The sequence below is a fragment of the Dermacentor silvarum genome, chromosome 8, assembly GCF_013339745.2.
Source record: "Dermacentor silvarum isolate Dsil-2018 chromosome 8, BIME_Dsil_1.4, whole genome shotgun sequence".
Lineage (NCBI taxonomy): Eukaryota > Metazoa > Arthropoda > Arachnida > Ixodida > Ixodidae > Dermacentor > Dermacentor silvarum.
The window spans coordinates 58,586,093-58,599,111 of NC_051161.1; the positions used below are offsets into that span (position 1 = coordinate 58,586,093).

Genomic DNA, 13,019 nt, shown 5'->3' on the forward strand with positions numbered 1-13,019 from the left:
GTCTTTTGTTAATGTTGGGTATTTATTGTCATCGTGGTGAGTGTGTCCATGTGCGCTTCGTGGCGTAGTGGCTAGCGCCGCGCGTTCGGAAGTGAGGGGTCCCTGGTTTGATTCCGCGCTACGGGCACAACTTTCAGAATTTTTTTTTTCATAAAAGTAGACATGGCTACCTACTACGACGACTACTACTACTACTACTACTACTACATACTACAGAGGAGGGACAGACCCACACTCTAAGGAGCTTCGCCCCTAAAAATCGTAGTCACATGCTTTGTGTTGAAGCCTTGCTGTACTTCACATCATGAAGTTCTTCAGACCATCAGCAGTGTGAAAGCCCAAACACCAGATGATTTAAACTCTTGTCATCTTAAAAGAGCCGCATGCATTTAGAAGCATTATAACTCTCTCAGCTTGTAAAGCAATGTTGTAATCAATACAACCCTTGTATTGCGGTGCAGCCGTTAGGTGTGCCAGTTCATGATAAAATCACAAAATTCATTACGTTCCATCAACTTCTTTCCAAAACAGTGCTGTGCTTACCATTTTTAGTGCTTCAGCTTTAATTTGGGTTAAAAATCTTGGCAGCACAATTTTTTTTTATTAAGTATCCATTTAAAAAACATGTGCAAACACAGTAAACACAAAAGATGTTCAGATTTCCTTAGCTTATTGAAACAAGAGGTGAAATCCTTTTGTAGAGCTTGCATCAAAATAGCATAAAACAAAAATGTAGCATTATGCAAATCAATTCCGTTTTTTTAAGCAGATGCCGGTAAACACTATCAACCAGCAGTACCATTAAAGTTATGCGTGTATGTAAAAGATAATTTATAATGTTCTGTCAAAGTATTACTGTGCCTTACTTTATGGACTGTTGCAACTATCTCACTTGGGCTGTTTATTTGCAGTTGTATACAGACATAGCAATAAAAAATAAATTATGTACAAATTACAAGAGAAAGTTCAGCATCACATGCTCACATTCTCTATTCAAACGTTGACTGGCACAACAGTTTAGGTCATTACCCTTTTTTTCCGTGTGACTAATCAAACTAGCATTGTCACTGTTTTGCCGATTGTTCAATAGACATTTCAAGCTTTGTACCATCAGCGTTTGACGCAGCACACAACTCTCAAATGATTGCATAGCATTCCAGTTAATGTTATGGATATTCTCAATAACAAGCAGTACTAACAATGCAAACAATCTCAACAGGTTTCTTAATAGTGTATAAATATATATATATAAAAAAAAGAAAAGAACTGGGTGAGCAGAGGCAGCTAGCCATGGCACCAAAGCAAGCGATGCAACTGAACATCCAGATTTATCAACAAATGGGTGCCACTAGCACTTGATAATGCATATGTGTACCAATAGTGATCCAAAATGACATATTTTCTGAGAAGTTGCAATGGACATATAATTCAAACTTAGATCATCCAAACTGCATGCATTTTAAGTATATCTAAAAAAATTTCGCAGGCCCGACATGCTTAACTGCAATTGGAATCTGCCTTATTCAAACAACCCAGACAATGATTTTGACTACCTCTAACTTTCCCAATTCCCGTGCCTGGGTGGCATATCCGTTTCAGAGAGGAGCCATAATTATGTTTTGGAACATGTTTTGCTGAACTTTTACCAATTTAAACTTCTAATAATTAAAAAAGATCCATGGTCTATTGGAGTTCGAATTAATGCAGGTAACTTCAGCCCAAAAAGAGCATCACATTTCAAAACGCATAAGCATGAGCTAAGGATTGTTCAATATACACAAAGAAGGATCACATTCCTTGCACACATTGAAACATAAGTTACAACTTTGTTGATTATGTTAAAAAGCTCTCGCTTGCTAAAAGAGTAAACATGGTACTTCGTTAGGACTAGATATCTGCTCCGAAATGCTACCATTTAAAACGTCTGCAAATTTCTAAACTTTGCAGGCACTTCCTGAAAACACATGATTTTGAGTGACAGCAAAAGAATGTTGCAAAAGTCCTCAATGCCACACATTTTTAACAATTTATACAGTGCCAAGTACAAAGCATACATGGCATCAAAAATTCGAGAGAGTTGCAATAAAAAGTGCGTTCCAAATGAACTGTCTCTAAAAGCTTATGCAGGCAATAGGCACCAAACAAAAAGAAATGCTATTACAGTCAATGACTGATTTTTTGGAAGCCAGAATTTTCGCACATGCCTGATAATTGAGACGCTTTTGCGGCACCGCCATGTACCCCATAAAGCAAATTATAGACGTCTAAAATTTCAGATGCTCAAACCGTTCGACGTCCGATTATCCAGACTTTTTGCCGTGACTGCAGGTATAAAACGGCAATTAAGAAAACCCACCAGCACCGCCATTTTGATTACCCTGCAGCTTCGAACCAACACTCTTGCATTCTGATCCACTGGCAGCCATAGCCACCGTGAGAATGCTAGGCCTAGCTGCTTTGAAGTTCGCTACAAAGCTTCCTGATGGTTGGTGCCGTGCTTCTCATTGAAAAGTTAGGCACTTCAACAATGATGCAGACGCTGCCTTTGGTCAACCTTGCCGATGGCTTCGAAGCGCGGAAAGCACAGCAAGGGTCAAACATTGCAAAATGGTGGTTCCCAATAAGTCGGCTTCATCGCAATGCAGCGGTGTTATGCGGTAAAGCATACACAATGTATTGCGGTGAAGCATACCATAAATGGAAAAGGGCCACTGTGACGGGACACAGTATGCATTCTTTAACTACACACGCATGCACCCGCTGTCTCCTGTCCCTGTACAAGCACTGATACACCTAATAAGTGTACTGGCAGGCCTTCAGAGCTATTTCGGACACGCCTGTGGCGATTTGAGCTCTTGGGAGCAGTAAAAAGCATGCATTCATTTTTTTCAGACGTTATCGAGGCCCCTAGAGAGTCCGAAAAATCAAACATTGACTGTATTCCATTCTTAATATGGCAGTGCAACAACCTTATCTTATAAACAAACTTTTTATAGGTTACCTATAACTGTTTTACCATGCCTTAGCAGAACCAGCTTTGCTTAGCTAGGATGTCAATCTATTGTCAAAAGCTAGGCAAAAGGCAATTGAACTTTGCTGTCAATGCAACAGCCAACTGCCAGTTATAAATTGTACAAATGATGTCATGGCTGCCAAGATAATAGGTAATGCTTAAGAAAGGTGCCTGCTCTGCTATTACACACACAGAACCTCAAAACAAACGTACACAAAGCAATTACAATGTGCAAACACATGCAACTATGAAACGTGCATTTTGTGGGTGACTGGGATAATGACATACACATAAAACAAATAATGTGCCGCTTGTGCGTGAGTAATAATAAAAAGGCGTGCTTAAAGTGCTAAAGAAAAAAAAACCAACAACAAGAACATGAGTCATGTAAATAACAAAAGCAAGAGCAAAATAGCAGCTCAATGGATTTTGTAGCTCCCAATTCAAGCAGCCACAGGAAACATTCCCACAATCCCACGATGTACATGTGATATATAAACATAGCTTTAAACACTCTATTTGTGCACATCTGAGTTGTTGAAATGAACAATCTTCAAATGCTTCATTAGCTACTTCTGGTTTACCTAGAAATTTCTTTTTTTGACAAAAGGCAGTTGGCTTAGAGATCATTCTTCCCTTTATCATATCATCACATCTGTTGTATTAAGTGTGAGCATATAATGTTCACAAAACAAATTAATACAATGTGTCCACAACAAATAAGAAAAGCCTGTCAATAGCAGCAAACATTCCACAATTTGTGCACAGAATTTACTTACACATTTTGGAAAGTACCTACCTACAAGATTATGGGAACTTACAGAAAATCTGTCCCCTCACACATTTTAGGCCAAGAAAAAAAAAAAAACAACAACAACAACACTATGGACGTCTTGTGGTAGTACTTAATCTCTGAAACATGCCAGACAATGACTGCGAAACTTTTTCTCTAAGGCACAATTTGTCCATGCTATGTGGCCTGTCTGACTTAGCACCAATTTTGCCAAGTAGTATAACTTATTTCCTAAAATGTGCACATCATCTTTTGTAGAGGTAGACTCGACACTCAGTTGCATGTTGCAAATGCACAAGTTGATCCAATTATTGTGTTAACACAGTGTTAACACATAATTGACAATTCAATTATACCAAGACTTCGCGTGAAAGAAGGGCTAAAAATTTGAGACCTGCACTTATGTAAAGCTTGATCAAGAAAGCATGTTTATAATGAAGTCCATTTGCTAGTCGCAAAGTATTTCACGATCACATGCTTGGTATTCGGGGGGTAAATGTTCCTTTGTGGGCATTTTGAATTTTGACAGGATTGAAGGAGAATGTGTTGAAAGGCACATTAAAGGCAACACATGCATAAATATGCATCACACATCTCTGCCAACACACAACGCCCACATATTCAAACATCTTCTAAGTAGTGGTTTCATTATACTCACTAGCAATAACCGAAAGTAGTGCCAGCGATTCTATGTAACAAAATGAAAAGTTTTAAAAGAACACATCTCTGTTGTCCCTCAGGGAGACAAGTGAGATAATGTATCATGCACGCTATAATTTCTCCAGTAATGAAATGCCTATGATATGCCTACGATTATGGCTGAGCACAGTGCCAATGCCTTATTAATTTTGTCAATTGCCATATCCAGGCTTTGCAAACTTCTCAGCAAACCTTATATTTTACTCGGCTCATAATTCAAAGCTGCCCTTTGTTCTTAAATGTTTTCTTGTAGTTTCTTTACAGCACACGGGTACACAACCATTCAAGTCACACGCTTTCAGCCACACTGAAATCCAGTGAACATGTAAAGGCTTGATGAAATGAAAAATCAAACTGCGCTAGCAAGATCTTCCGCAACGCAGAAAAAGCTGCAGTCATGCATGCAGCAGTGCTACATATAAGAGAAAAAGTGCAACACAAAATTATATTGTAGTGATGTAATAATGCAGAATGAAATAATGTAAAAATGTAGAAAGTAACAGAAAGATCTCTGGCTGCAACATGAAAGTTCAATGACCCCTAAAGGAGTAGAGATTAAAATTTTGGCTAAGCTTTCGTAACTGAGCGCATGCAATCAGTGATTACGAATAATGATACATCTCTCAATATATACACTGATTAAGTATTAAAATTTTTTTTTCTGAGTTGTTTTTGGTTGCCAAAATGTCGATATAGAGCAATCAACAGCAGCATGGCATCAAGGATGCTATGATGAGCACTAAACTGGCAGCCATTACAGCTGTAACGCAGTCAAGTAATAAAATGTATGCATGGCCTCTACAATGCTTTTTCTATTATTTGTGTTTTTATGTAGAATGCAGGTGCTTACAAAGTACTTGGAGTCAACTCAGAGGGAAAGGAGATAATATATATAAATGAGGCTTGAGGCCTATTCAGAAAAGAGGGTAAGGAATAAGAAGATAGTGCAAACATGGCTAATTATCAAAGCTTCACATGTTAAGCTCAATAGTAAGTTGTCTCTTTTAAGCCCATAGTCAGAACAAGTCCAGCCACAGGCTCAGAATTGACTCACTTCGAGACAAATTCCTTTTGGACAAGTTCTCAAAAAAAAAAAAAAAAAACTGCAGCAAACTCAGCCTAAACTTCTGATAAGATGAAAAAACTTCCAAACGATCTTACAATTGACTCACTTTAGGACAAACTGTTCAGAAAAATTATCTGAATTGATTCAGCGAGCTCAGGTTAAACTTCTTAAACTTACTTCCAAGGCACTTTAAATTTAATCCAAATGCTATGCTGACAACAAAGCTTCAACAGTAAGAAAATGCGTGTGCCATCTATTTCTTCTTTGTGTCAGTTATGTGTCAGTGCTGCACTCACTATAACAGATGGTTACCAAGTTGCCAAGCCTGCCATGCATACGTCTAATGTGTATTTGTAGCTATAGTAGCACATGACAAATCTCCAAATGCACATAACCTGTGCAGCGGCTTCCAGCACCTTTCCAATTAGGCAATTCAACTCCTGAGAGAAGTTGCACCACATGCTTGGTTTTCAGTCAAAGGAAAAAATATAGTAAAAAGAAATGATAGAAATAAAAATAAAACAAGCTGTCTCTGCTCCTTTAAGGGTCCTACATTACGAGTAAATGGCTCATTCCAGCTAAGCATCTGAAAAGAGCACAGATCTGTCTTCAAAATACATTACAATGCAGTCCACTATCAATGATGATGAGAGGTTCAGAAATGCTGACCATTGAGCCACATTTTTATAACTGGGCACCTTCAGTAAGTGATGTAGACGATAGACCATCATCATAACCCTTAACTGTTATAACCAGACTGCACTGTACTTCTTCATGTATAACCTCTTGCTTCTGTTGCAATGAAAAAATTCGGTTGTGTATAGCTTAAGCTCAAACAAACAATAAAAGGATGGCATCAAGCTACCACAATTAACAAATGCAGAGGAGGAGATCAGCGAAATGAGATTATTTGAAACGGTAACAAACTCTGTGCAGCGGTGACTGTGTCCGTGTGCCTGCGTGGCTTTGAGCGGTGACACTTAAGATATGGCCTCTGCGAATGCTATGGCTACGGCTATGGCTGTTGTGGTACACAAAAAATGCCCAGTGTGTGCTCCAATAAAATGTCCCCGAGACTAGCAAACAGCACCATGTACAGTGTCAAACCAGATAGGTTTTCTCCAGAGAGTTGGTCAGCTCAGCCAGCGACTTTTTCAGTTGCGCATCCATGCCATCAGCCTCAATGCTCGGCGCTGTCACAAAGGTGTTTCCTGTAAGCAAGCATCAGACAATGAGGCAAAACTGCAATCGAAGCTTGTAAGACAAATACGGCACTTGCTTGCAGTTTTTCATTGCAAAAGAAGACTTCTTCGCTCACTTTTCCAGGCAATGCATATTTTAATCTCTCCTAAGTGAAGAAGCATTTATGCAACATCTCATGCATAAACGTTGCACTCCAATTCCTAGAATCAACTATCTGCTTATACTGCCCACGAGACTGAACAGTGGGTGGCAGCACGCACTGACATGTGCATCGCGGCGCTTGGCTGCTGGCGACTTCAGCCAATCAAATGATAATAAAACGTGCTAACTGTGAGGAAAATAATAAGTGCAATGGCAATGCATGTCACCACAAATCTGCTGACTGATAACCCAAATCTGGTGCTTTTCTTGGGATACCTATGAAGTACTTAGTGCAACATGCTGGCAAAATTGCAGTATGCATTGGGGTGCATCGGCAGCTAGCACAACGGCTCATATCACAAACTGGGCTGGCAACCAAAGCTATATAGAATGGTCACCAGACCGCGTGCATCAAGGAGCGTTGGCAGCTAGTACTACCAGAGACTCCGGATTAAAAATTGTGGGGTTTAATATCCTAAAGCTGCAGAGTCGGGTATGGGAGGATGCTGTAGTGAAGGGAGGGCTCCCAAATAATTTTGACTGCCTAGGGTTTTTTAACGTGCCCATAACGCATGCTACACGAGTGTTTTGCATTCCACATAGTTTGGGAACTTAACCCGTGACCTCAGCAGCCGAATGTCATAGTCACTGAGTTACTGCGGCAGGTAAGATGCGAACATCAGCCTTGCAGTGACTGTAAACGGTACATCTCTGAGTAGAAACAGTCCACCATAACTACTGGTGTTTACTTTATTGGGTGTGCTTATTTTAGCTGTTTGCATTGACTGATTGATTCACGAGGTTTAACGTCCCAGAGCAACTCTGTAGCTATGAGAGAAGCCGTAGTGGAGGGCTCGGGACTAATTTAACTACAACTTAGACCACTTACAACTTAACCCTTTATAGTAGATAACCGGCTATAACACTGTCTTTTAGATTCCTGTTTCAGCTCCCATAGAATACCATGTATACGCATACTGCTTATAGTGCAGCCGCGTAAGATGAAATACCAGTTATAATGAGGTTTCCCATCACTTCTGGGACGCAGACGCATGCTTTCAACATCTCCTTTGTCAAAAACGAATTTGGTGCGACATGTAGTGTCTGCGACCGCCTCTGGTTCCAATTGCACATCGTCAGGGTGTCATGGCCCGGGCATGTGGCAGTCCTTGAGTGTTTCTCCAGGAGGATGCGAATTGATTCGGGCTTTGTGCCATGCACAGGGGAGAAATGCTTCGCATTGACTTAGATAATTCTCGAGGATGGTTTCTGCCATAATTTTTGCGCATGTGTGTGTTACTTTGTATGCTTCATGCAAAGACTGCGTGTCCTCGGCCATTATAACTCTTTAATGTTCGTAAATTTAAATGGATGCGAAGATCCCGGTCACAAGCTTCCGTTCTTAGATACAAAGAGCTGCTTGGTCTACTGTTTTGCACATGTATAGCCTTTAAAGAAAAATGTTGTTTTGGTTATAGTGTGGTACCGCTTAAGAGTGTGCGGCGACTGCGGCGACTTATGCTATAAGTAGTCTGTGCTGTAGTACACAAGTGTTTTTGAATTCTGCCCCCATAGATGCGGCTGGGAATTGAACTTGCGACCTCAAGCTCATCAGCAGAACACCATAGCTGTTTACAAAATTGAAAATTTTGCAGACAAAGCATAGCAGTTTTTCCCCATAGCAATGCGTAGCAGTGTTTTACTACATTCGGAGTTACCATAACAAGGTTCTACAATAGTATGGTGCTTGTGGACTACGGGCTGACCTTACTTGCGGTCATGTGCCTTGCAAAAGATTCATCCAACATGGCTTGAACGCGCTGCCGTGTGGCTGCGCTCTGCGTCGGTACGGGTGGGGCTGCCCTCTTCACTGGGCTCATGGGCCAGCTGGGCAGATGCTCTGGGAACAGCGGCACTCGGTGTGGTGTGGACTGGCTTTGGCTTGGCGGCTTCCGCCTGCACACAGATCGTGACACACTCAGAAACACCACTCCCAACAAGGTTGCTTCTATCTCTGTCACTCCACAGAGTAAGGGCTCATTCACACTTGCGACTAGGCGAGGTCGCGCAACCAAGTTAGTTGCAAAGCGACCAGTCGCAAGTAGTCGCAAATGGTCGCTTTTCTCGAATGGTGACCGTTTCGGGCCAGTCACTCGCTGCTTGATTTTTCAGTCTCGCGACTGTAGTCGCACAACAGCTGAACCAATCAGATGCGAAGGAACAGGACGTCCGTATACGCTGACGCTTATTTTACGCGGCGATGACATTACAAGCAGATGTGAACGGTGTATCGCGATTCATTTCGGTTTAGCGACTTGTCGGTTGCATTTGTCAGTGTGAACATCGTTCGTCTTGAGTAGCTTTCTGGTCGCCAGTCGCAATCGGTCACGCGACCTCACCTAGTCGCAAGTGCGAATGGGCCCTAACCCGAGTAGGAAAAAATTTTACGGATCCAACGCATATGTGGGAATTGGTGTCAGGTGAAACTTTCTTTGACGTTTGTGCAAATGTTACGCTATAGTGCCTAGAATATACTGACTAGTGAGCCGACTGCTGGGCGTCTTCAATGGGAGACGGTGGCACCGCCGATGATGCCTGGAGGACGATGCCACGGTTGGTGCAGTCCCTACAGGAAACGCTTTCTGGAGGCCGTCCATGGTACCATGGCAACAAAACATATTATCGTTCGCTAGTGCAAAGAAAACAGTTTATTCTTATTCAATAATTGCGTAATTATGTGAACAAACGAGTACCAAACCTATGCTCTGGGCACATACACAGTTCTGAAACGTGCAGCGTACCATGCGGTTGCCTGTGGCAGGCATAACTCTCGGTGCCACTGCGGTGCCTGTGCTCAGCACATTAGTCAGTATATTCTAGGCATTATAATAACGCTAATGATAGACACGTTTGCACGAAATGATGCAAATAAAATACAGTATCACATTAACGCAATGCTAATGATGCAAATGCAATGTGACGTTTATATAAACATAATGCGGTTCTGCAAGTGTAACACAATTGTGCAAATGCTTCGATGCAGGTACGACGTTCATTTCAATTTGACGTAAACTATGTTTTATTCCTGGAAATTACATTTGACAAGAGGAGGGAGGGCGGAATAAAAACAAGAAAAGGTGCTCATATGCTGTGATTTCTACATACGATAGAAAGTTGCTCAATACATAACAGGATAAAGAAATGTGTTACTAGTGACTACAGCAATGCAGTTGAAGTGCAAGGGCGCATTGCAAGCTGCTGTGACAACATCGGCATTCTCATTTGCAACGCCCTGGTGCACATCCCTTTGTTGCCATAAAGATCTTTTACTTTGTATATACTATAAAGTAAGCCACATGATAAGCATTATGTTTTACTGATATCGCATGATGTTTGTTGTTAAGGTTATTAATGGTGCTGTGGTATCATGCTTTAAAAAGTCAAACTTTCATAGGAAAAGATTAAGGATAGTGGTAAGTGCTGTCTTAGTGTTGGAGAAAAGAATGAAGCATAAATTATCAATGAAATTACCTGGGAAAGCTCTTGTTGGCTGACACATCAACCTTCTTAACTTCCTCTGGTGCGTCCTTTTTTGATGACAACCAGCTATAATGGAGATCCGGCTCTGAGCTGAGGTTTCTCTGCAGATTGCTGATCTCTGCCTGTAATTTAACATAAATGAAATGAGCAAAATGTCCTTGAACACAAATGGGCGCAGCATGGTCAGTCTTGAGGCCCCTCCCCCTATGCATAGCTTCTGCAAAACAATACCTAACCTAAGAGCATGCCAAACTGTGGTGAAAGCGTCTGCAAGCTTTTTCAAGGCAATCAAAGAAGAATGATCAGTTAAATGCTTACCGACAGGTCACTCCTGTACTTTTCAAATAGAAAGTCCTGTTGTCCATTGTGTTCCAAACGTTTTGGACGTGTTTCTTCGGGATCGAGCCTCTCAGGTTGTGCCTGTACACAAACCAATAAGAAAATGGATAGGAGGCATAACACATCAAAATTTGTTGGTCTAACTGACATAAACACAGACACACAGTGCAGACCAGTGTGGAAGACAACACGTAATTTCTATACGACGCCACTGATTGTCCTTGTTGCGATCAAATCAAGAAAGCACACAAAGGAACAAGCAAAATACCTGACAGGCAGCTTATTTATGACATCTTCAGCTGGTTGTTTTCAAATAGCGCAAGGCGTTTTGATGCAGCCCCATGTTTGACTGGCTGAGAAAAAGCGCATCCAATGTGATTGGCTAGTTCCATCCACGTCATCGGTTCCAATCTATAGTGCTCAAAGGTGCTCCAACTGTTCCGTCAGACTGAATATGAGATCTGGCCACGTTATGATCACATGAGATCTGCTTCTGCAGAGGCTACTGTGGTTGCAAAACAACATGACAGCATCCAGGCAGTCCACATCAATCTGAATTCGCACACGCTGCTTGCTCTCCGCTGTGACACCACGCAATATATGGTAAAATCAGCCTTAACTCACTTTCATCTCAAGCTGAGGATGAAGTATTAGAGAAGGTTTGCTGTTATTATCTATATCAGCTGTTTGTTTTGAGGCTATCAGACCTATGATGCCACTGAGCTGCAAACGTGTTTTCATTTATATTTTCCAGGTGGCACCACAGCATTTAGCAGTGGACATGCATTGGTGACATGGAATGCTCTAAAAGTGCAATTCTTCACCACTTCATTAATTAACTTCTACAATTCAGCGCACTATGCAATGCTAAAATGATCTCGTGGCATGTCTATCATGTTTACGTCAAGAGGCAGTGCATGTGCATCACGCTGACATATCTCACAAAGCTAGAATGATCTAATAGTGTTGTATTCCTTGTACGTGCACTGAGCATAAGCTTGCTCTGAAATGTCAAAATGCACAAACAACTGTGCTGCAGTCATGCAGATGATTTGCCTCCAGCTGGACCCGAGAGCAGCCGAGGGTTTGGCTGCTCTAAGGAGGAGGACTAGCAGTGCAACTGGCCAAAGATACCATTAGCAAGCATTACAGAGTTAGTTCTGCGGTGACAGTTATACTGTAACTATACTTCGAATACCAATTCTGATGTTCCATTTCACAACAGCGCTTGCCGCCACTTTCACAGTTACACCTAAGCAGTCCAACTGTTCAGTGACAACTTCACAACTCTCGCCACTCAGTGCACAAAGTGAAGTTATGCAGAAACAAATATGCTTTATGTGTGTTCTCATGCTTGTTAGTATGACTATAATTGGAATACACTTACCGTAAAGCCCAGGGTTGACTTGAGGAGCTCTTCTCGAGCCATCTGCTGCCTGATCTGTTGCATTTCTAGGTTGTAACAAAAGCAACGAGGTTTGACAATTAGGTGCTGACTAAAGAAATGTGGGACATGACAGGACAAGAGAGCACATTTAAATTGTTTCTTCTCACAAACTTCACACTGCGCGCTTTGTTACCGTGTCACAACTTCAAGTCAGTGAGAAAACATTCATGAGAGGGCATTAGCATGCATAAGCCATAGAGGGCAAAACAAAACAGGTGATTAAATACTGCAACAAAAATCTAATCGGGTGCAAAAAAAAAAATTTAATGGGAGTGTGCCAATATCAACAGAAAGCACAACAGTGGATTACCGCATGCTGACAAACAAAACCAAAATGCTGCCCTGCGTTGAAGGTTGTGCCTACAGTTAAATAAATGAAATCTGCAATGTCACAAACTTGATTAATTTTGCAGTCAATTTTTACATAGAAAAACCACATATTTTCCCCGTCATATGGCAATAGTTTTGTTCTACAGTTTCTGTTAAAAGAGACAAGAGGAACAGAGAAGGATAAATGAACGGCACGGAGGTTAACCATAACTGAGACTATTCCAACCAACAGGCTCAGGTTGGTCCAAGTTCGTGAGCAGCAAATGCACGCACCTGCAGCCTTTGTGATAAGGAAAGAACTATAGAAACATAACTGAACACAAAATTCATCATTTGCGTGTTTTCTCTGGTGTGCAGACATCGCTATTCAGTGGTGAAAAACATTGATTATCAACCAGAGCGCAGAACAAACCGCTATGACATCTCTTTTGCCAACAAGAAAACTACA

General features: G+C 41.3%; 1 protein-coding gene across 1 annotated transcript in view; it reads right to left on the bottom strand.

Annotated features, from left to right (window-relative positions):
* Nucleotides 1–501: 501 nt before the first annotated feature.
* Nucleotides 502–13,019, bottom strand: part of LOC119462143 (ankycorbin) — a 60,663-nt gene continuing 48,145 nt past the window's right edge. The window contains exons 23-27 of the mRNA XM_037723486.2: nt 12,182–12,246; nt 10,774–10,875; nt 10,447–10,577; nt 8,687–8,871; nt 502–6,782 (exon numbers count right to left, since the gene is read on the bottom strand). Of these exons, the coding sequence (XP_037579414.1) occupies nt 6,673–6,782; nt 8,687–8,871; nt 10,447–10,577; nt 10,774–10,875; nt 12,182–12,246 (593 nt within the window). The 3' untranslated portion in view covers nt 502–6,672. The remainder of the gene's footprint in view (nt 6,783–8,686; nt 8,872–10,446; nt 10,578–10,773; nt 10,876–12,181; nt 12,247–13,019) is intronic.